General features: G+C 36.3%; 1 protein-coding gene across 2 annotated transcripts in view; it reads right to left on the minus strand.

The window, feature by feature from the left end:
- LOC122802724 (interleukin-5 receptor subunit alpha-like) overlaps nucleotides 1-24,111 on the minus strand; it is an 869,500-nt gene that overhangs the window by 723,319 nt on the left and 122,070 nt on the right. For both annotated transcript variants that reach the window (XM_044072485.1, XM_044072486.1), the window contains exon 2: nucleotides 8,796-8,973. In XM_044072485.1, the coding sequence (XP_043928420.1) occupies nucleotides 8,796-8,892 (97 nt within the window). In that variant the 5' untranslated portion in view covers nucleotides 8,893-8,973. The remainder of the gene's footprint in view (nucleotides 1-8,795; nucleotides 8,974-24,111) is intronic.

Consider the following 24,111-nt stretch of genomic DNA (forward strand, 5'->3'; position numbering starts at 1 on the left):
TGTATGTTGTGATGCCAGAAATATTGTGATGTCATCAGGATGGGTCAGTAGTGGTCCACCAACAGTGACATCCCTCAATCTCTCATAACATGTCTTGTATGTAGGATCATGCTTGAGCAGCATCATCTACAGGCCTCAAACAATTGGTTGTGGCCTCCAACTGCATTGACCATGTTGGTGAGGTCCGTCCAGATTTCATTTCTCCAAAGAGTATCACCTGAACAGCCCAGGAGTCTCCTTCCATGCTGACAGAGAGTATCAATTATGAAATAATTTTCTGGGCGTAGAAGCTATTACCCCTAGGATGGTTGGACATCTGAAAGACATTGATATGCACATGATAATATTCATGTTTTAGTCCACTTACGCAGTTCATTCTGTGAACAGCATATGTCAACATAAACTGCATGCATTCCTATGCAATGAAAATGTCTGTATTACACAATGTGTGATAAATACTAATATGACATATTACAAGTAACAACAATGCCTTCATACATAACATTGGTAAAATCAATATAGCATGTAACATCTTCACAACTTATGAATGGGATTAGATTCCCTGACAATACATGCACATTGCATGCAGGTCCAAAGACAGCAGCATTATGCCACATGAGTCTACTTATATGTTACATTTAAATACTAAAACAAATAACAATTTGAAGAATTTATAGAACACATGGGTAAACCTCAGGATCTGTAGCAGACAGTACGGATCCTTAGTATATTGAGCCAGTACTTATAATACCTTTATTAAGAATCATCATTGAAGACATATCTGTAATAGCAACTGCACATGTTTTAACAGTTTTGTGAGCAGACATGAATTAAGAAATATCTGTAATATCAACATCACATACTAGATACGAATAGTGTCGGGGAAACACCACATGTATGCATAAAGTTCAAGACAACATCACTTCAGTAACTTAAGACAACTTCTGTTAAAAACATAATTTTCAGTAAACATTAATTTTAACATGTACTTTTTGAAATGACTAACTTTAACAGATTTACTAATCACCACAACAGAATTGCTACCAATTGCCAATGTAACTCTCGCTCTGAATTTCAGAATCAAAATGCACCTCGTGTGCACCCAACTTTAAGTACCACTTGCTCCATGCATAATTAATGAGGTTAATTAAAATTCCAGTTTTTGAAATCCCATTTGCACACATCCACTTAAATTGCTGTTATGTGCTGAAACATGCAGGTGTACTGAGTAAACACGCAATAGGTGCCCATTATCTTCCAATGATCTGATACCCTGACATCAGCACCACTTTCAAATATTGATTTTGATACATTACTGATCAGACCATTGAACTTCAAACTCAGTGGTACCTCAGTAAGCATATCTCTGTTTTTGTATTTTCCAGATGTTTTCAACTTAAACATCATGATGGCTACTTCGAGGAAGCTGAGACATGTCCGTGAGCCCAACTGGACCAATGAGGAGATGACCCAGATGTTGACCATGCACTTTGGATTGAAGAAGAGGATGAGAGCCAGACACAGGAACCTCACCATGATCAACATGTGGAACTGGATTATAAGCCAGCACCAACAGAGAATGGGGATCTACTGCACTTGAGTGCAGGGTCATCACCACTATGATGACCTGCATCAGAGGGACATGGAGGAGCTTCAAAGGAGCATCATTGAGGTGTGGAGGTAGCCCATAGATCCCTACAATAAGTACCAATATTCTAAATATACCTGAGCATTGCTGTAGATTTTACAGATGTTTCTCTGTACCATATATATCAGTTAGATGTTTTTAAAACCGTGTATTAGCTCCTGTGATAATTAGCTTATGGGAGTAATTAAGTGGACTTTGTAAATACTGCCCTCTTAACTATGGGTTTGATTCCCATATTGTTTATTTAATGCGTATAATATCCATAAATATGTCCTTTGCAGATGTACATATGTTTTAAAACATCTAACTACATAATTTTATATAGTTGTCCTCGTGCATCACAGATGCCTATAGCTCCTAGGCTGTGGAAGACTGCGCACTTCATAAATTTCTGTTACAGTCCCACAGCATCATCTTTTGGACTAATACACTGGAATAAAAATATGTATATAACTTTATTACATCATTCCTCCTTAACAATTACACAAACACATTTATTTCATTTAAAAAGTAATGCCTCTCCCATTGCTTAAATATATGTTTTAATTATGTGTTGATAGCTCTCATTTCTTTACTATGAAAGGTCCAAATATTGTTTGCATTTCCTGTATTCATGTGTTTCCCACAGCATTTCTAATAAAACCTGCAGTACATGTTTTCTAAAACAAAATCCATGCTGAATGTTAGCTTGGCCTGTAAAGCACCTAACCAGCATACCTAAAATTTGGTGTTCTGTGGGTTCCAGTCCACATAGGGGAAACATATATTTGTACCTATTAACGTCATCCATAGCATTTTCTGGAAGAAACATATTGCAATACTTTATATTAATGTTTATATTGTGCATGGTAATGTCTCACTGATATATTCTTCAAATTCTATGGCTATGCCCATAATCCATAATGTTCTGATATCAGCTTTCTAATAACACAGTGTTTGAAGAGCATCACCTGTTTGTTTAAGAATAAAATGCTGACTGTTAGCTCGGCCTGTAAAGCAACTAGGCAACTGTATAGCCTAGGTTGACTGACACTTGAGCAGAGACCCTTTTGATTGCAGACGTTTGTGTTCAGGGCACCCTGCAGGTCAACATTGGTACTGCATCTGTCTCTAACCCCTTGGTTGTTTTTTAAAAATACAGTTATAGTCTAGGTTGACTAACACTTGTATACATACAATAGTGTTAGTAACATAAACATTAGATTCTTATATGTCAGCAGTTGCGTTGATTGCACATATCATGCTGTAATCATTATTTTGCTGTGTGTTCACCCAAATATCATGCTGCCTGTCTCAGATGCTAGTCATATGGCTTGCCTATTGTCCACAATATTGTTAGATCACTTTCTTCTAATTTTAACAATGACATGTTGTAGCTGCTCATATAAATCTTTGAATGCAGACAGTACAATATGTTGATTTGAGCATTCCTACATTTTTACAAAGCTAATGACCCATGTTTGTGTGTCTAAGTATAAAGAATTGTTCAGAAAAGATTATTGACATCCTTTTTAGGAGTGTGACATATGGGGCCATAGGTAATTCTGCCCATAATGGACATGTCTCAGTCCTTGTGTAAATTGTCATCATAATCATAATATGTTGTGCTATGATATTCATGGGACTGTTCTGTATGATAGACATTTGCTTTTCTTTTCTGTTGTGTTTTGCAATTAATCTTACAGAGCATGGTACAAGTAGAATTTCTCTGATCAGAAGACAGTGACATGTACATATGAGGCCACTGCCAGAGTCTTCCATGGATGACACTGACAATGATGATGATGACAAGGAATCTGGACTCACCCCTGCTCGAACCATCCTGCCTGCACCCTGGAGAAGATGTCGACACAACCAGGATAGAGACAGTTTTCAGGAGGAGATCTAGGAGGTCATTGTGATGATAAAGGCAAGTGCCAGCATAATCAGCTGGAGTTTTATGAAGAATGATATGCCCTTTGAATAACAAACTGATTTATACAAGATGCTTGTGTTACAAATGTATTAGAACTGTATGTCATTTGTATTATCAAACTGATTTTGTACAGATGCTTGTGCTGAAAATGTATTTGTGAGCTTTCCTTGTGTTGAAATGTATCAACAGTGCACCCTGCTGAAATGAAGAGAAATGTACATGTATTACTGTAGCTAAATTAAATGTATATGTTTTAAAAGAAGATACTTGCACAGCAAAGGTTAACATTAAGAACTTTAACTTTAAGAAAAATAAGGGAAATGTAAATGGGCTGTTAAACCATTAAAGCAGCACCCCATAGGAATGCTGAATAGGACCAGAGACAATAGTTCTGGCAAAGAGCCTTTGCTCATTAGCTTGGTGAAAAGAAGGGAGGCCACAGGCACTGCCATAAACATTTGGATGTGTATTGTGGCTGTCTGCGCTAAATTCCTGTCTCTTATTCAAAGGTTAATACTCGGAGAACCTAGAGTCAGGTGACCAGATGAGGTCATTTGGCCAGCCCTCTTAGAAATTATATTTTAGATATTACAAGGCTATAGACTATTCTGTTTGGGAAGCCTTACTAAAAAGATCCTCACCCACAACATCTTGCCTTGTGGTAATAAGTAATTCAACTTGGGAACCATAATTCTTATTCTTTTAGATTCAACCAGTAATATAGTGAAGCTTAGTTTAGAGAGTGTTTTTCTTTATTTGTATGAGTCTGTCCCATCAATGTTAATTTCAATATTTTCTGTGATTTGAACTCTGTGGTCTACTGTGAATATATATTCAGTATTTACATGCTCTTTTATTATTTATTATTAAATAGATTTAAAACTTGCATTGTGGTTGATCCTTGAGAAAGTATTTAACATTTGAGAGTGCTTATATTTATTTGGTGAGACTGTGTGGGCTACTCCAGAAGGTCTAGCCATCTTGGAGAACTACTACCATTTGCACTAGTATTAATATTACACAGTATAATTGAATACCCTTTAAGTGTCATATAGTAACTGACTGGTGGCAGTGAATCGACCTTACAGTCTGGGCAAAGTTAGTTGAGCAGGTAATTTGTGCCAGCATTTCCCAGGTGTGTGTGTGTGTGTGTGTGTGTGTGTGTGTGTGTGTGTGTGTGTGTGTGTGTGTGTGTGTGTGTGTGTGTGTGTGAAAATTAAATCTGTGTGTTAACTACTTGGGGTATGGACACAAAGCACTGGGTTTACAAAGAGGGTGCTGGAGGACTTGGCTTGGACACTCGGCTGAGGACGTAACCCTACAGCTGTACCAGTGGGGAACCTTATTGGGGACCTGGTGGAAGACAGATATATAGACATCCAGACCCAAAGCTGAGTATGTTCACTGTGTACTCTTAAGGGAAATTGTACTTGATGCAGAGAGGTCTACATCTGAATATACTGAGTGTACCCATTTGTATTCTAAGTGCATGTCCCTCTCCAGTGTCAGTGGTGAGGATTCAGGCTCCTTGGTTACTGGCCCAGCATGGGGACGACACATATTGGTGGCCATCACATATTAGTAACAGTGGTAGGCATCACAGTCATGACCGATGTGTTCTGAACACAGATGAGGGGCATGATGAGGACCTTCTTTGAGGATATGGCACAGGCTATGAGAAATTCATTCAGGGTAATAGCTTGTGAGATTATTCGGGAGTCTGATCCCCATCAGCCTGATCCCTCCAATCCATAACTATTGTCTGTGTGTTACACTTGTGTTATGCTGCCAACATGGTGATTTCCATCCCATTGATTGGACTGTATATACCCTCTTGTGCATGCATACCATGTATCTCACATGCTTATGTGTTATTGTCGTGTGGCTTGCGCTTCAGTTTCAATGTGTCCATGACACACATTAACACATTACACTTTCCACACACATTCAACTGTCCATGAATTGTAACAGTTAACCTGCAGATAATCCTCCAAGAGGTATCCAATAAACATGTGTGTTACTGGGGTGACTGACAGACAACATATGTTGTCTGTACTCCATCACTAACACTGTCATATGCCTTGGAATTGTTTTCTGCCATATTAGGTATGTGCTCCTTACAGACATGTTATTCCAAGTGTTTTTTGGATACCAACTGTCATGCTGCCCCACTGTCATGATATGGTGTTGTGTCATGGTTTGGCAATACTGATGCCATCTGGGATCATATATAAGTATATCCTGTCTATGTGCAGTCCTCCTTTTCTGACTGCATCAAACAGCAATGTAACATTAATCTGTACACAATGTTCCAGATAACGCATTCTTTCACAGAACATTGTGCCATTTGTTGTATGCAGCATATTCACACCCATTATGTAGTGACATCAGTGTACACCTTCCATAAATAGTTGTACACATTAAACAACTGCGTGTGTGTGTGTGCACATAGCTGGAAATATACTGACACATAATTGTACCTTTGACATGTGCGTATTCAGTGATTTACTGCTGATGTGCTGTACTGATGCTCACAGGAGTGTCCTCTGCTCCATAATGACCATGGTGGTTGACATACATCCGTGTTTCCTTAGATGACATCTGCATGACAGTATATGTGCATGTGCTTTTGATTTTTAGCTTGCTTACCTATGTATGTTGATGTGACATGATTGCAAATTACTGTGTATGTGTGCTTTATACAGGTCCAGTTTTGTGGATATCAGCAATCCATCTGGCCATTTGGCATACATTTTCCATTTGGTTAAATGTATACCAGTGTGGCTTCTGCAGCACTCTGTGTGCTTTACACATGCATTTACATTGTGTCAAAGTACCTTGTCCTGCTTTAACCTAATGTGGGCCCAGGTTGTCCACCTCCATCCCACTGTCATAGTTCACTATTATTTTTTGCAGATATGTTTGCCTTTGTTAAAACTACTGTCCACTGCCATTTATTAATTTGGCACAGTGAACATGTGACACATGTATTGACATTATACAATTCAGGACATGTGAACACAAGTTGCTGGCCTATGCTTGCAATGCATACTTTTTCTCATTATACTTGTGTTACCAAGTGTAGGTATTTTTTTTACATCCATGTGCACAACCTGCTATATTCGTTAAGCTACACTGTTACATTTTTGAACACACTACTACATATCATTGGCATATGTAGGTGCATCAATGCTGATTTCATGTGCATTCCACTTATGCCACTGACATACATATATGCATGCACATCTACATCTGTGTGTTGCCTTTGACAAGGCATATGTGTGTAACATATACACACTCCATTAGACTTTTTTGGGTTGTGTACACCTACTTGTGTATGTAGCAGCATCTGTTGCTTTTCTGCAGTACTTCTGTTGGGCACTGTACTTGGTTGTATGTTTGTTTCTGTCCTCTGGTGGAGTTATCTACCATTATTAAACCTGTGATGTTGTTTGGCTAACATGTGTACTGCTGATGGACTAATTGGATATGTGTTTATTTGTCCAGTGTGTACTATGAACCTACTTTATTCCCTGGAACACACATCTACCATTGGTCATTGGTATGACTGCCACACTGTTTGTAACATGTCATAAGGTGACAGTGCATAGGTCGATATGTTTTCTACATCTCACCATAGCTGGCATGTATTCCCGCCCTGTTTGCCAACTTTCTATTGCCTGTCTTGTGCAGTGTGCTGTCTGTATAACTTACCTGTCCTTACTGTTTTTTTTTCAACCTTTGTCTTTTGTTCTATGAATATACCTGCTATGACAACTTTTACCTCATCTTTATCTATTTTACCTTCCCTTCTATTCTTAACAAAAAAGGGACCTATTTCCACAAAAAAAAAAACCTTTGCCCATGATCCTCTGACTTTCCCTCAGATTTTCCAATTCCAATATCCGTCTTGTGTGTTCCTCATCTTCACCCATACCCCACATCTTCTTTACTATCTCCTACTTTACTTGGGTGTGTGCATTACTTGTGTTCCCCACACAAGTCCCAAACTCATTGTTAGCAACTGTTAGCTATGGCGATGTGGCTGCGATTGCCCTTCATCTTTAATTTTTTATTAGAAAATTTACATATTCCATCAGAATCCACAAGTCAAAGCCGATATATTTTAATGATACGAATACTATGTGGCTTGCACAGGGATAGCTGGCATTTTTAATGTTATTTTTTTTATCATAATAGTCAGTAGCATTCCATATTTGCCCTTAACCTTACTGTACAGATTTTGTTATAAACAGATATCAGAATTGTGATCATCTTTCTGTAACTTTGGTACTGCAGAACATAACTGGACAACTATTTCTTATTAATTATGGACTAGTGCACTGTTGTGACTGCAATAGTCCATTGTATTCTGAGCTATTCTGAATTTCTTGTCATACATTAACATATTACAATGTTATTTGCAAATTTCACACTGATATTGTCATAATGCGCTGAATTCTGTAAGCGTTTATGGAATACGTCCCTCTATATTCCAAGCTTTATGCAAGCTATTTGATAGAAGGTGCACAAGTGAGTATAACTTCATTTTAAAAGAAAGAGAATTACAGCCTTTTTAAATCAAGTACGAATCTGAGCTTCAAGAGAATAATTCAATGACAGCAAAATGTAATAAAGATATTTAAAAAAAGAAACATTTACACATTTATAAATCGATGAACAGAAGAATGTCTACCTTATATTTCTTTTAAAACAACTGCAGAATCAAATTATTTGAGCAAAGGTGTGGAAGTGTTTGAGTTATGGATGAATGCTGATGTGTATAAAACTGTTAATTGTAATGGATGAGTAAGCTGCCAATGTAATCGTTGAGGCTCAAAGAATAACGAAAAGCATAGTCAAAAAAGCTGATCCGAGTAAGAATATATTTAAATCTTAGATATTAAAATGCATTTGTTGCAATTTAAGCTTACATAGTTAATTTGGGAATCTGAATGCATTAATATATATTTTAGCAATAAGGTTAACACAACAAATTAAACTATCTGCCTGTTAAGACGTGCGCATTTTCTTACTTCAAGGATTCATGTACTGGACTGAACAAACGAGCATTATTCCAAAAAAAATCTTATCAACATGCAAACATGATGGCCTTGGAGAACTATTAAAAAATAACCTGACATGCAACTACTTCAGTTTCAGTAATGACATGGTAAAATATTTCATGTAATTGAATATATTTCTTCACCCCCATAAGACTGCAAGACTTACCTTGTTCAAATTCATTTGTGAGGCCAAGCTGGCTATTTGAACAGTGGCAAAAGAATATAAGAAAGATGATACTGATATATCTGGGTAGACTGCACATGGCAAAAGAATATAAAAAAGATGATAATGATATATCTGGGTAGACTGCACATCTCCTAGGTACATCAGTGTTAAGAAGAATCTAGAAAAGAAAAATGACAACAAATTACTTTTTATTGTTTTGTTCTTCAAGGGATTATTTATGTTTTTATACTGCAGCCTGCTATAATTATTCAGTAAATTGTGTGGGTGCTTTTGCTACTGTGTCCCTTTATTAAGTGGCCCAATTCATTTTAGGACATAAATGGCCATCTCTCTCTTATTATATATATATATATATATATATATATATATATATATATATATATATATATATATATATATATATACTTTGTACAATGTATACCTGTATGATTTATACCACATTTTAACTAGCTCAATAAAGTTTTACCATGGAGGCATGTATAAGAGAAGAAACAAGAGTGTCAGATATTTGCACAACAATGATGCATCACATATTTCACAGATGAGTACAAATGAAAGATAGCAAACTTACAGTAAAATATACCACAAAAAGCTGTTTCAATCATTTCTGGAGCTCTTATCTTTCAAGACAAAGAAAAGCATGACACAGGAAGCCTGTATACCATTCTATAAATCAGTCATATTATTTGTGATATTTTAAAAGCAGCATTTTACCCAACCTTTTTCTTTCTTTCTTATGTACAACAAAATCCAATCAGCACACAGTCAACCCAAGGAATCCACGGCTTGTCCAGGGATATGAATGGTTTATTGAAATTTGACAAAATAGTTCCAACGACAATAATGAACACCAGAGGTTAAGCGCTTTCATCTGATAATACAGACGTCCTCAGAACCCCGAACCATATTACCAGAACCATTTAAAATCCTTTTTTGGTGCCAAAAAATAGCTTACATTTAAAGACACAAGCTCCCAAAAACAAATATCAATTAATAACAAGTAAATCAAATAAACAAATAAAAACAATTAAATCAAATGAACAAATAAAAACAATCATATTCCACTCACCCTATTGTAAATATATTTTTATAAAATGTATAATAAATAAATAATGATTAATAATACAAATTGATAATAAATGATTTACAACATCCAAAAGTGGGTACTATAATTTAAATTAATTGTTAAATAATTGAATACACCTATTTAGTAACATTCAACTTTCTTCAAGCCAAAATCAAGAAAGGCTTGATGCTGGAAAACTGAGAGGCACTTAAACGCATTTATGAACATTTATATAAGATTAAAAAGAAAGATCCTAAGAACGCGCTTTATAGGCACATTTCTTCCTATGGTGAAACACATAGGTTCAAATTTGCTATTATTGATACCGTGGAGTCTTCTCCATTTGGGGGCAACTGGAAAGCATTGCTTGCCATGAAAGAAGCTAAATGGCAAATTTTAACAGATGCCACACGATTTCCTGGAATCAATGACTATATCAGCATCAAGCCTTTCTTGATTTTGGCTTGAAGAAAGTTGAATGTTACTAAATAGGTGTATTCAATTATTTAACAATTAATTAATTTAAATTATAGTACCCACTTTTGGATGTTATAAATCATTTATTATCAATTGGTATTATTAATCATTATTTATTTATTATACATTTTATAAAAATATATTTACAATAGGGTGAGTGGAATATGATTGTTTTTATTTGTTCATTTGATTTAATTGTTTTTATTTGTTTATTTGATTTACTTGTTATTAATTGATATTTGTTTTTGGGAGCTTGTGTCTTTAAATGTAAGCTATTTTTTGGCGCCAAAAAAGGTTTTTAAATGGTTTTGGTAATACGGTTCGGGGTTCTGAGGAAGTCTGGATTATCAGATGAAAGCGCTTAACCTCTGGTGTTCGTTATTGTTGTTGGAACTATTTTGTCAAATTTCAATAAACCATTCATATCCCTGGACAAGTCGTGGATTCCTTGGGTTGACTGTGTGCTGATTGGATTTTATGGTTCGTCTTCACTATTCTGATTTTCTTGTGTACAAAATTGATCCAAATGCGACATTTTCAGGCCAGCCCAGTGATAGTATATATATAGTAAGCAAATATTATCAATTATACAATGACTGTCCATTTACATCTAAAAAGGGACACGCTGATTGGTCAGCCCAACCAGAGTGCCCATTGTAAATTCAGAATATATACCAATGATAAAAGTCTGGCCACTGAACTATCATTGAGCAGCCAGACTATTTTTTTTCTATTATTATATGCTAGACATGCATTATTTTGAATGAAAGAAACTCTGAAACTGAATGTGTGTCATCATTTAGTGACTTTGTTCCTCATAAAATTTGTTTTTTTTTTCCTCGACAAATTACTAAGGAACAAAGTCAATAAATACTGGCAGGCATTTCAGTTTCAGACTTTCTTTCCTTCAGACAATACATACATATTGACATTTTTTTAAATAAAAAATCAAGAGGTACATACAAGACCATAGAAAATACAATAAAAAACAGGTACATTTTACAAACTAAAACGTACCTGATTTTCCTTGTATTTTCCTGTCTCTCTTGTACCTCTAAACTGTCAGGAGATTACATTTTTTTTCTTTCAAAAAAAAAAAATATATATATATATATAGCAACAGAGATGGCCCTTTCTCCATTGCTTGCTAAACCAGTGATGTATTGCGTAAGCCTGGGAACGCAAGTCCCATACACATGCACATTAAATCATCAAAGAGCACAATCAGGAAACAATGTGGAAGAACACTGCACCATTATACAAACACATTATTTAATAAAAGTAAGGAATTTTTTCTTAAATAATGTTATTGTATAACAGCAATAACTGACTTTGTAGTGTAGTATATTGAAGATTTACCCACAGTTGGCTTTGCTTAATCATGAGGGCAAACCATCTGTGGGCAAATCTTCAATATACCACACCCACATCATTGGTTATTGTTATAACAGCAGATTAAACAAGTCAAAAAATGACTCATACATTCAGATATCAAATTTGGTAAACATGTCTTTAGACAAAAGTCTGTGAAATAAAATTTTACAAAATATATAGACTTTTTAGCCTTGAATAATATATGTATATTATGTATATATGCTTTATAAAAAGAGACAAAGTTACTACAGATTTAGTAAATACGTACAAGACATGCTGCATGAATACATTTAATAAAAAAGAAGAGGGGATATAAAATGAAGAGTAATAAAGATTAAAAATTAAATTAAGGATAATTTGGTAACGCTAACCTTGTAATTCTGCAGCTTCAAGGCTTAAAGCTACAAGCAATATGGGAGGTAAAATATGTATATCTTCATTTTGATGCTAAACTCTAATCTGAATTCAGTATGACTGAGCTCCTTTTAAGACGTAGGAAGGTGATAACCAAAATTTAGGGGAAAATGTATGAGAAACTATGGTCAATTATACATAACTTGCTCCTTGATGTCTGTAGTAATACCCTATTGAAGGAAGTGATCTACACTGTTAATTAGAGATTCTGGGTATGAGGCAGGTAGTGGGATATTATGTGACAGCGATCCTGGAACTAATCAGTACCTGTATTTATTTTAAGTCTGTTACCCTTTGCTTGAATAAGGAAGTTGTGTTCTCTTTTGTAGGAAAGAGTAATACATTTGCAAATATGGTTACTGACACTTTGTACAGTAGAAAAGTTTTTTCATAGAACCAATAGCAATATGTGGTACCGCATTCCTACTTGAGTTTAGTGAATGACTTTACAAATTACACTTCTATATTCCAGTAATAACAAATATGGCATATACAGAAGGCATGATCAGTACTTTGTTAAAATTGCGCTTTATCACATTGATCACTCCTAGATAGCGTACTTGGATAGTACTTTTTTGTTTTCAAATTTATTTCAGAGAATGTGCTGATTTAGGATATTGATGAGAGCTTTTTGTGGGTTCTAAAAAGAAAATGTTTGTTAGCCTTAAGTAGTAGTTGTATTCTCTAAAGACATGTAGAAAGACCATTTAAAGGTTTTCTAGTTCTTTCTAATTATGGTTAGTGAGGGACTGAATCTAAATAACAAGTGTTTCTCCAAATAAAGGATGATTTATAATTCCAGCAGGAATACAATGTCTTCACTATTTTAAATGATGAGAATGAGAATTATCAGCACTTATGAATACCTATCTATCTATACACATATGGGTTCCTATCGCAAAATCAAACGTGAAGAACGCCGAATGCCGAACTTGGTAGTTCGAAAGGTGAGAATGTCGAAGCCGCAGAAACCCAAATTCTTTCCCAGGGAAAGAATTTGGTTGGCCATTTCTGCGGCTTCTGCATTTTTGGACCGGGTCAAGACAAGTGCACGAACGGGTAGTGACGGACTTTAGGGTTAGGGCACGGGTCAGGTAAGTGTGCGATAGTGATGGACTTTAGGGTTAGGGCGCAGGTCAAGTAAGTGTGTGATAGTGATGGACTTTAGGGTTAGGGTGCAGGTCAGGTAAGTGTGCAGTAGTAACAGACATTAGGGCTGGGTTAAGGATAGTGCATAGATAGTGGTGTATGTTCGGTTTAGTGTAGGTTTTGAAGGTGTTTGGTGTGATTGTGTTATGTGTGTGTTTTTCGGAACAGCAAATTTTTTTCCCTGGGAAACAATTCGCTGTTTTGAAGTTTTGATGTTATCCGAATTCGATCTTCCAAGTTCAAACTTATGGTGTTCGATATTTTGGAAGTTCGATTTTGTGATAAAGACCCAAATATACACATACGTATATATTATATATGGGTTTATTTTATAACACCGACTTACCATCATGTAGATATTTAAATTATTGAGCCCAGATCATTTATGCAACATATGCTGATGGACCAAAACATCAAAATCCCAAAACATCACACAGAGGCAGTCAACGGTTGTATGAGATTGCAAAACAACAGTGCTTGGGATTTTTCCCTTTCTCATTTGTAATGCAATCTTGGAGTTTGTATATTTGGTTAGCAAGGGGGATGTGGTGCATGGGGGGGGGGCTTGCCCTCCTGCAAAAATATATGCTTATTATGTTTTGAGGTTTTCATGTTGTAGAGCTTTGAAACAGTGTTGCTATGATGATCTGGGCTTTATCTTTTAAAATGTTGACATACTGGTGGTAAATCAATATTCTAAAATAGATTAATCTCTCTCTCTCTCTCTCGCCCTCTCTTTGTCTCGCCCTCTCTCTAGATAGATATATATATATATATATATATATATATATATATGGTTCCCATTCAGAAGCCTGAAACATCATAAGCCTGAAAATCAAAATCCTGAAACCAAAAGCCTGAAAATTCAGAATCCTGAAAACTCAAAATCCTGAAAGCCCAAAATCCTGAAACTCAAAATCCTGAAAACACAAATAATGCTAATATGTCACTATAAAGACACTAATATCTACCAACTGACCCTGACCCTAACCCTAACCCTAACCCTAAGGTCCGTCACTATCGCACACTCACCTGAGCCGCGCCCTAACCCTAACTCACTTAAACCACCTCTAACCCCAATATTTGTCACTATTGCATACATGCCTAACCTGCGCCCTAACCCTAACTCACTTAAACCGCCCCTAACCCTAACATAAAACCAACCGCACACTTACCTGACCCCAACGCATGACCTAACACCACAGGGCTAACAATAGCAAAGCCACAATGACATCAGTATGTCTATTTTGTGTTTTCAGGATTTTGAGTTTCAGGATTTTGGGCTTTCAGGATTTTGGGCTTTCAGGATTTTGAGTTTTCAGGATTCTGAATTTTCAGGCTTTTGGTTTCAGGATTTTGATTTTCAGGCTTATGATGTTTCAGGCTTCTGAATGGGAACCATATATATATATATATATATATATATATATATATATATATATATATATATATATATATATATATATATACACATACATATATACACGCACACACACACACACACACACACACACACACACACACATATATTGGAGACCTTTTAATAAATGTTACTCCTAAATATCAATGTCTGTATTATCAACACACTTTGATTGACAAAACAGATTACAGGTGTGCAAGACAAACAGTCTTAGGGGCTGTGGAATATGTGACTTCCCTGGGGATTGTGCAATCTCATAATTAGTATACATAATTAGGAGGAGGAGTGGAGGTGCAGTTGGGCTTGACTCCCCCCCCCCCCTTGCAAAAAATAGTAGACTTCTTTTGTATGGTCCAAGATGGTACCTTGGAGCATTCAGATTATGCATTATACATAAGTATAATGAACAGTTTAATAGTCACAGACAGGTAGATAAGCACTAAGGCAGGCGTTCATAGTCACTTGCGCAAAGGCATTGGGGGTATTTCTGATGCTTACGAATGAGCATAGCAATGGCAAAATCCATAGATGCCATTTACACTAATGCCCAAGGCCTGAAAAATAATGAGATGCAAATGAGAAATCTTATAAAGCATAGTATGCTAATGAGTATCTTTTTCAGTTCATAGTCCAACATCCCTGTGGTATGCTTCACCTTTGATACTGGAGTTGCAATCCACGGACTTGTCTGTCCAAGTATACACAAGCACATCCCTGACACATAAATGAATTAGTTCCCCCACCAACCCCTTCATTAGTTTGTATTAAGTATGCACACGCACTAAAATGACACAGTAAATGATTTTGCCCAGTGATCATTTCAGCAGTCTGCATGTATGCATAAGCATTTCCCTGACACACAAATGAATCATTTCCATCAGTGACCCCCTTCTATAACATTTCCTGGTATGCACAAAAACTGCAATAAAACATTCACCAAAGCAGTCTGTTCAGAAACATTCCTCAGAATGCATAAGCACCAAAATGAAACATTCACCCAAGAAACCCCTTCAATAACATGACCCAGTATGTCAAATCATCAAATTGAAACATTTCCCCAAATGACCCCTTCATTAATACGTCCAGGTATGCACAAACAATAAAATTAAACATTTTTCCCAAGTGACCCCTTCAGTAAAATGCCCAGATATGCACATGCATCAAAATTAAACATTTACCCAAGTGACCTGTCCAGTAAAATTGTCCAGGTATGCAGAAGTACCAGCTCAGCTCCCTTCCCCTCGCATCTTCATATTCTGATTTAAACCTGCTGCTTTCTGGTGTAACTTCAGGGTTATCTAATACTATCCATGCAGATGAGCTTATTACAGACTCATGTCTATGAATCAGACCCATGCCCATACATGTAAATCCCCTTAACAGCTCAGTAGCAAGTCCCCTATTGCTTTTGCATTAATTAAGTTATACATTTCTGATGGGGGGGGGCGTGTTCACAAAAAGTCCTCTACATTTCCATAGGCATCTTTATAGTCTGGGATTTACATAAACTCACAGCACCACTCTTCACGGACCACCGCTATGAAAATAAAATGCCCTGGACTATGCATACCACCTTTGGAGTAGAACATGAGCAATTTAAACAAACAGGTGGGAATTAGAATGGACAAGATTTCCAATAGCAATATATAGTACATTATAGCAAAACAGCAAAAGCAGAAAGTGAATTATATGATTATCTATTAAGCATGTAAGTTTTTGTAACCTGGTATAGTACAACAGAAAAATAAATGGGAAAAATAATCATACAATCAGCTGTAAGACTACATTTTACCATGAATCTGTGGTACAATGTACAATATGGAGGATAGGAAACTATCTTAGAACTGCTAAAGTATTTAGTGAAAAGTGACGTAGTTTGTGTACAACAGGGGAATAGCATCACCTATGGCAAGCAATGTACTTGGATTGTAAAGGTAAATGTATGTAGAGATGTAATACAGTTTCTGAGGTCAAGAGATGTCGACATCCATGACGCTGAAGTCTCGTGATATGAGTAAGTAAACCAGGGTGAAGTTTCATGATGTGTTTGCTTTAGAGTTTTGTTGCTCTAGACTGAAGGCAGGCAAGCACCTCAAAAAACAACGTGGAGTATTTTTTACAATGGTGTGGTCATTGCTTTGTGCACATCTGTATTTATCAAACACATGTGGCCGTGCATGACATATTTTGTCATGAAATACTAATATGTATATATCCAGCATGTGACCTCACACAACAACTGAAGCAGTGAACACAGCACAGATTTGCAAGCAAGCCTGTGAAAATCAGTTTCTATCACAGTGTGCTAGATAATGCTGGCACTGGGAAATCAGCTATATATTTGTTATATGTCTTGGAGGAAAGTCCATCATCAGCACATGGCACAGGTCAGTACGTGTAGAGGTGAATTAAGAAACTAGCAGAAATATATAGTTATACATAAATAAGAACCTTAATCCTGTCCATATTCACAGTACTTGTCAGCTCATAAATCGCTGACACTCTTTACACACTTGCTGCACATTGAGAAAATATCTTGTCTGTCATCTGCAGTCTGTAGTGCATTATGTCTATCTCTTCTTTGTCCTACTAGACATTACTTTTGCCTCACTTTATTCCAGCACTGATATTTGCCTTTCTACTGCACTAGCATGCAGACATGACCAGGTATGTCATACACAAAGCATCAGGTTGAGCGCTGTCAACACTATGCAACAGCATTTACAGTGCACTTTTATGTGTATTACTGCACCATGTCTATTCCTTTCTTGCTTTTCAATCTACCTCCATTATTACATGTCTATATAGTTACTACTTCTGCTTACTGTCTACTGTGTTATCGTGACATATAGGAGCTGACGGTTGCAAAATGTGCTATCCTATTTTTTTGTCACAGAGCACGCAGTTTAGGAAGTTAAAAAGATGACACCCTCACAACTTCATTAACACCTATCTTCTTGTTAACTGTTGACATGAAAGATGTGACACAGTACACACTCAAGCAACGAGTGACCAGCATTCTGTCTGTCCTGCTGGCATATCCCTGCAACACAAAGAAATACTAATCAGCAGTATATACACTTGCCAATCACCTAATCCATTTAGCTCAGATGCATATATAAAAAAAGCGATTTTCATAAAAGTGTCAGGAATACAGAGTTTCTGTTTCTCAGTATTGTATGTACCTTACTTCAGTCCAGTCTACTTCTCTTTTGAAAACAGAGCTAAAATTTACAAGAAAGTACCTCGATGCAGGCTCCAAGATAAATTGACAGGCTTGGTAACTGTAGGTATATTACATTGCATTACAATGTAAACAAGAAATTAATCCTACTAAGTGGAACTCTAACCTTCTACACCTGCATATCACTGACTTCACATATTTCCATAGTAACCTTTTAATTTCTGCATCATAAAATACATTTCACTCTGTATCATATTCTTTCTGTTTTGCTGCTTACATAATTACATTAGTAATTGTGTGCACTGTTTTATAGTAGCAGTCATTTTTCTCAAGACATTTTCCATCTGCTGGTGACATCCTTCCCTAATGAAATGTGCAAATTTTTCACATCACAGAACAGATGGTTAATTTGTCATCTATCCAGACCTTCTACAGCTGTCATCTATGAAAATAGTGTCAATATTTAGTAGCCATATATACCCCATGGGGTCCCCCATGTTTTGCCTAATGCCGTTTGTTTGACAAATGCAAGAGGTATGGCTTAATGTTGACAGTACAAATAACTGAAAGGTAGAAATGTCAATGGTGTGTAATGTCAAGACAGGTAAGTGGGGTGGAGGGACAGTGTGCATGTGTATGTAAGTTAGGGCTATGGTCAGGGCTGGGTTAATGATAGGTGTATGTTTGTATGCAAGTTTATGTATTTTAGGGTTAGGATCAGGGTTAGTTTAAGGAACAGATATAATGTTGTTTGTGTGGGTTTGTGAATGTTTGTGTCCCCGAGTATGTCTTGTTTTGTGGCAGTGTTATGAGAAGGTTTTTATGAAAGTGAGTTATAGGGTTAGGGTTGAGGGAAGGGGCAGCATTAGGACTGGGGTTACCACCTATTACTAAGGTGGTGCAGGGAGATGGAGCTCCACCCCCTTCACCACTCTACATGAAAACATTACAAGCACTACTTTATGAGGGGAGAAACCTTCACACTATCTTCATGCAGGGACTATTAACTGTCTAAACACTGTAAGTCACTCTGAGACTGTGGCACACATGAGGAAAAGGATGTTTCCCTCATCACAGTGACTACCTGCACATCACACACTGGCTGTCTACCCAACACTGCAAATATACTATGTAACATACTGTGACATTTTTTTTATTTTACTTTTCCTTCTTTGCAAACAGATCTTTCATATTTTCAATGTGTGATTAGAAACAGTCTTTGACTAAAAGATGTTTTGATCACTCAGTCATCTAACTAAGAAAATATAACAATGAGTTAACAGCAGTCAACCATACTGCTTCTAATTGGATACCTAGTCCACAGAGACAATATTGTTTAGTGTTGTGTAGGGGAATGCAAGGCTAGCTGTCCATGTGGGTCATTATAAGCCTAGAAAATTTCCCTCAAAGGTGAGAATTAAACTGCATACCTTGTGTCTGTATATTAAACATCTTACTGTTCGCAGCCCTCATAAATTCATAAATGTATATATGTTTCTATAAGCAGATGACCTGCACTTGAAAGTGGGTCTTTAGGAAAGCAAAAGACTCAGCAGGAATTTGAAACCAGGATCTCTTACACCCAAAGTGAGAATCATACTCCTACACCAATGAGCCTTAACAAAGCTTTCCACATATATTCTGCATAAAAATATAGTATCTGTTCAACTAAAGCTTTATTAGGTGAAACAACATTAGAAAAGTGAACTAACATTATAATACTCATGCACTTGAGAAGCTGGACCAGGTAGCAAATGTGGTCTGTATTTAGGAATATAAAATTATATTGATAGAAAGAGGTTCTTCAGTGCACTCTCATATCTATGAGAATAGAGAGGCATCCCTTATAAAACTGCTCCCTATCCTGATCCAACCAGTTGTCTCAAACTGCAGTAACATCTGAACTCCCCTATTGACTAACATTTATTGATTTTAAAGTTTTTGCAAAACATCATTAACTTCTTACTGCTGTAGCAAGGGTTTTTGTTCTGCCCTACTGTCTATAAGCTAATAACTGAATGACAACTTGTCAAATATCAGACTTTTTTAAGGAACAGCTTGACTGTTTCACAGTTTACACTTTGTCATTAATTCATTCAAAGTATGATCACTTTAAACATATACAGTATATGTGTGTGTGTGTGTGTGTGTGTGTGTGTGTGTGTGTGTGTGTGTGTGTGTGTGTGTGCATGAGGGTGTATACATATCTATATATATATAGATCTACTTCATTAGATTGACTTACCTGAGCACCGAAGCCCAGATACCGAGACGAAAGCACCAAACAGATCAGGATACCGAACGGCAAAACATCAGATGTTTAGCACGGGAAAAGAGTCGGTTGGCCAACATGGTGACCTTTCCCCTTTTCCACATTGTAGTGCAATCTCAGAGTTGGTATATTTAAGTAAGGGGGTGTGGGGGGGCAAAGCCCTCCGCATGGTTGTTCTGGGGGGTGAAGCTCACGAGTTGGATGGGTTGAATTTAGTGAAGTTTTTTTCATGGTGGTGTTGGACAACTTACCGTTTTCCCGGTGTGACTTCCCGATGTTTTGTATGTTTGATATCCTGGTCTGTTCAATGCTTTCATCTCGGGTATCTGGGCTTCGGTGTTCAGGTAAGTCAATCTACTGTAGTAGATCCATATATATATATATATATATATATATATATATATATATATATATATATATATATATATATAAAGCATACATATATTTTTAAACAATTGATTGCCAAAGGGTTTTTTATGTCTTTAAAACTTTTATAAAGTGATTTTAGTCAGTTGGTTTAATTACTTGATTAGCAACGTGACTTGCTTTGTATTTTTATTGGTTGATTTAAATGTACATCATATTAGAGGGGTTATTTAAATTGTGTGTTCATGACTGAGCGTATTTCTGATGTAGTTTCATTATCTAATTAAAAGGAATGAAAGCACTAAGGAAGACTCAGGTTTTTGGTGTTATTTATTTTATTTTACATTTGTTTACCAGGAAAGTTCGACTGGGCACAAGTCCTTTTTCAGCAGAGGCCTGGGAAGAAACGCTCCAGTAATAACAAGTATGAAAATACAAATACATATACCTGAAATAGCAGTATGAAGATACAAATACATGTGCCAGGCATAGCAAATACATAAACAAGTAAGAAAGAAGCAGTAAAAAGCAGTTACATTTTCATCAACATACATGGGATAAACAGTGAATAAGGTTAGAGATTTATGCAGAGATTCACATAAATGTCATAGTTACATAGATTTCCTTGCTAATGAAACTGAGATGCAAAAATAATAATCTCTATAGTTGGAAGTGTTCACATGAGCATTCAAAAAGGAGTGCATGAACCACAGTGAGAGAGGCGGTTGAAATGATATTAAGCTAGTAGAGAGAGTAAAGTGGGTCTATCCAGGAATGTTACAGGGACATAGCCAGGTGTCTTTGAGGTATGATTTAAGGAGTCTTTTAACTTGTGAAATAGAGCTATTTACAGTTGCAGGGGTGGAAGTGTACTCCATATTTTGGGAATGTAGTTAGAGAAGCGATCTCCTGCATGGTTGTTGCCTTTAGTGGTGTCTAAAAGGTGAAGGTTACTAGAGACAATGAAAGCTTTTGTATGGGTGAATAACATTTTGGAGAGCGGAAGTTTTTTCAGGTTGGTGAAGAATTGTTTGCACAAGGGTAAGCTGGTTAAAGTTTTGAAGCTGAGGAAGTTCAAGCCAATTTAGTTGTTTAAGAAATGTACAGTGATGTGATCTATAGGAGGAACCTGTTGCAAATTTTGCTATTTTATTATAACAAGTTTCTAGTTTGATTAAATATGATTAATGGAGGTTAGTTAGTTCTGGGGAGGCACAGAGGAGGGTTGATAGGAGGTGTGTAGGGGCTATGGTAGCTTTTGTATTTTTTTTTAGAAATAGTTTATTTCAGTATAAGAGTCCAAATTTCCTGTGGACCTTCTTGATGATTTGGGCTATGTGTATATCAAATTTTAGGTTATTTTCAATTTCAACCCCAAACAGTTTTGTATGTGGCACTGTGTTGATTACGGTCTTATTTTTGGACAGAATAGCAAATGAACGTGAAGCTGAATGATGTCTAGTTGGGCTAAAGAGAAGGAGTTTTGTTTTGTTGGGATTTAAAATGAATTTGGAGTTAGTGAGTCATGTTTTGACAGATAGGAAGCAATCTTGGGTTAAGGTGTGGAGGTCTTGTAGTGTGGGGGCTGCACAAATTAGGGTAGAGTCATCTGTGTATTGAACTACAGAGGCATGAGATGTGGAGGTGCTGGGTTGGTTGGTAAATATAGAGAAGAGTAGCAGACCAAGAATGGAGCCTTGAGGAACCCCTACAAGAACTGGGAGCAGAGGGGAGAATTGATTTTGACATTGAACAGCTTATAGACATAATGTTAGGTAGTTTTGAAATTATGTAATACTATAGTTACTAAAGTTTAGGGTGGACAGAATGTTAATAATTTTATGGTGATCTACCATGTCAAAGGCCTTGGACAGGTCTAAGTATTATGGAAGATACATATAGCCAGTTTTTCCTATGTTGATTAACAATATTATTAAAGGACATTAATGCAGTAGTGGTGTTGTGATGTGGTCGAAAGCCATGTTGGGTGTGTGATAATAGTCTGTGGGTGAAAAGGTGGTTCATTCGTTGAGTATGCACTACTCTTTCTATTTTGGATAAGGGAGATAGGATAGCAATAGGGCTGTAATTTGTGAATTCTGTGGAATTACCTCCTTTGTACAGTGGCAGTATGTGGGAGGTTTTCCAGATACCGGGTACTTGATTTTCATATACAGACCTGTTTATGAGAATGGCTACTGGATAGGATATAGCATCAGTAGCATTTTTTTAGAAAGTCAACAGGGAAATTATCTGCAGCTAGTGTGGTTGGTTCCAGTTTTTGAAGTAGTTTTTTTATGTATTTAACAGAGACTGGGTGTAAGCTAAAGTGTGGGATATTATTATGGGAGGAGGTACTTAATTGAGGGAGGAGAGATGTGGGGTTGTTGATGTTATTCTGAGAGTTTGCTGGGGCTTGAATAGTTTCTGTAAAGTATTTACTGAATTGGGTTGCTATATTGTTGGTATTGCTAATTGTTGTTGGGTTAGGGGTGGTTGGTTTACCTGGATGAAGTATGTTATTAATAGCCATCCAAAATTTTGTTTTTTACTCAAATAACTTTTTTTCAGAAACATAGAAAGTCCTCCATGGTAGGTGCTATACTGGAGTTTCATTTTCTGGTTATGCATTTCCTATCTATTCCTAGTACTGTCCGTTGTAAAACCAGATTTGTTTTATTCATATGAGGGCCTTCATTTACATTCAATAAGATTAGAGCCCTAGTTAAAACAAATTATTCTGTATACATAGCGTGCAGAAAATTAACATCGTTCCAATATATTTTAATGTCAGTACAATCATAAAAAAATATGAGACCAATCCATTTAAGATGTCTGCTAACATCTACAACGTAACCCATTTCTGGAAGAGTTGATTGTTGAAATTTTGTTAGGTGTTAAAAAGGATCTATGCAGAAATTTCCAATTAAATATTCTCTAGTACTGTGAGTAAGATGTCAATTTAACTGAGAGTAAGATATTTGATGTATTTTCTGGTAATAAAGCTATCGAAAGATCTTCAGTGATATATTGCCAATAAGTTGTTTTAGGAATGGTTTTATAATTTATTATTTCTCTATATAAATATGAGATTGTATTCTTCATATTAGCATTATTATATATAATTCCAAACAGCCAATTTATAAATTTTGGGATACTCTTGAAAGAGGAATTGTTAATTATTCTACATGGATCCTTAGAGTATGCCAAAACACTCTGTAGTAGCAACCAATCTTGAGATGTTAATCCATAAGTTGTCAATAAGTATTGTGTTTCCAAAACCTTTTGATCTCTGATGCAATGCAGCCAACAAATTTTAATTCTTGTGTTCCCGAGAAATAAAGTCTTCCCTATGTACCTTATCAGGAAAGCTCTTGGTGATGCTAAATGGGATTAATAGTGTCGACCAGAGCTTTATGTCCATGTTCATATTAACAAATTTCCTAACGACATTAAAGAGATAACAAAAAATCAGAAGGCAATATCTTCCGGTAATCAATACTTTATTCCAGGCTAAAACACCTCTAGTTAGTGCTTTCATCTCACAAATTACTCACACAGAGACTTCTTCAG

Source organism: Protopterus annectens, chromosome 5.part0, assembly GCF_019279795.1.
Source record: "Protopterus annectens isolate FY-2018-M chromosome 5.part0, PAN1.0, whole genome shotgun sequence".
In the NCBI taxonomy this organism is placed as follows: Eukaryota; Metazoa; Chordata; order Ceratodontiformes; family Protopteridae; genus Protopterus; species Protopterus annectens.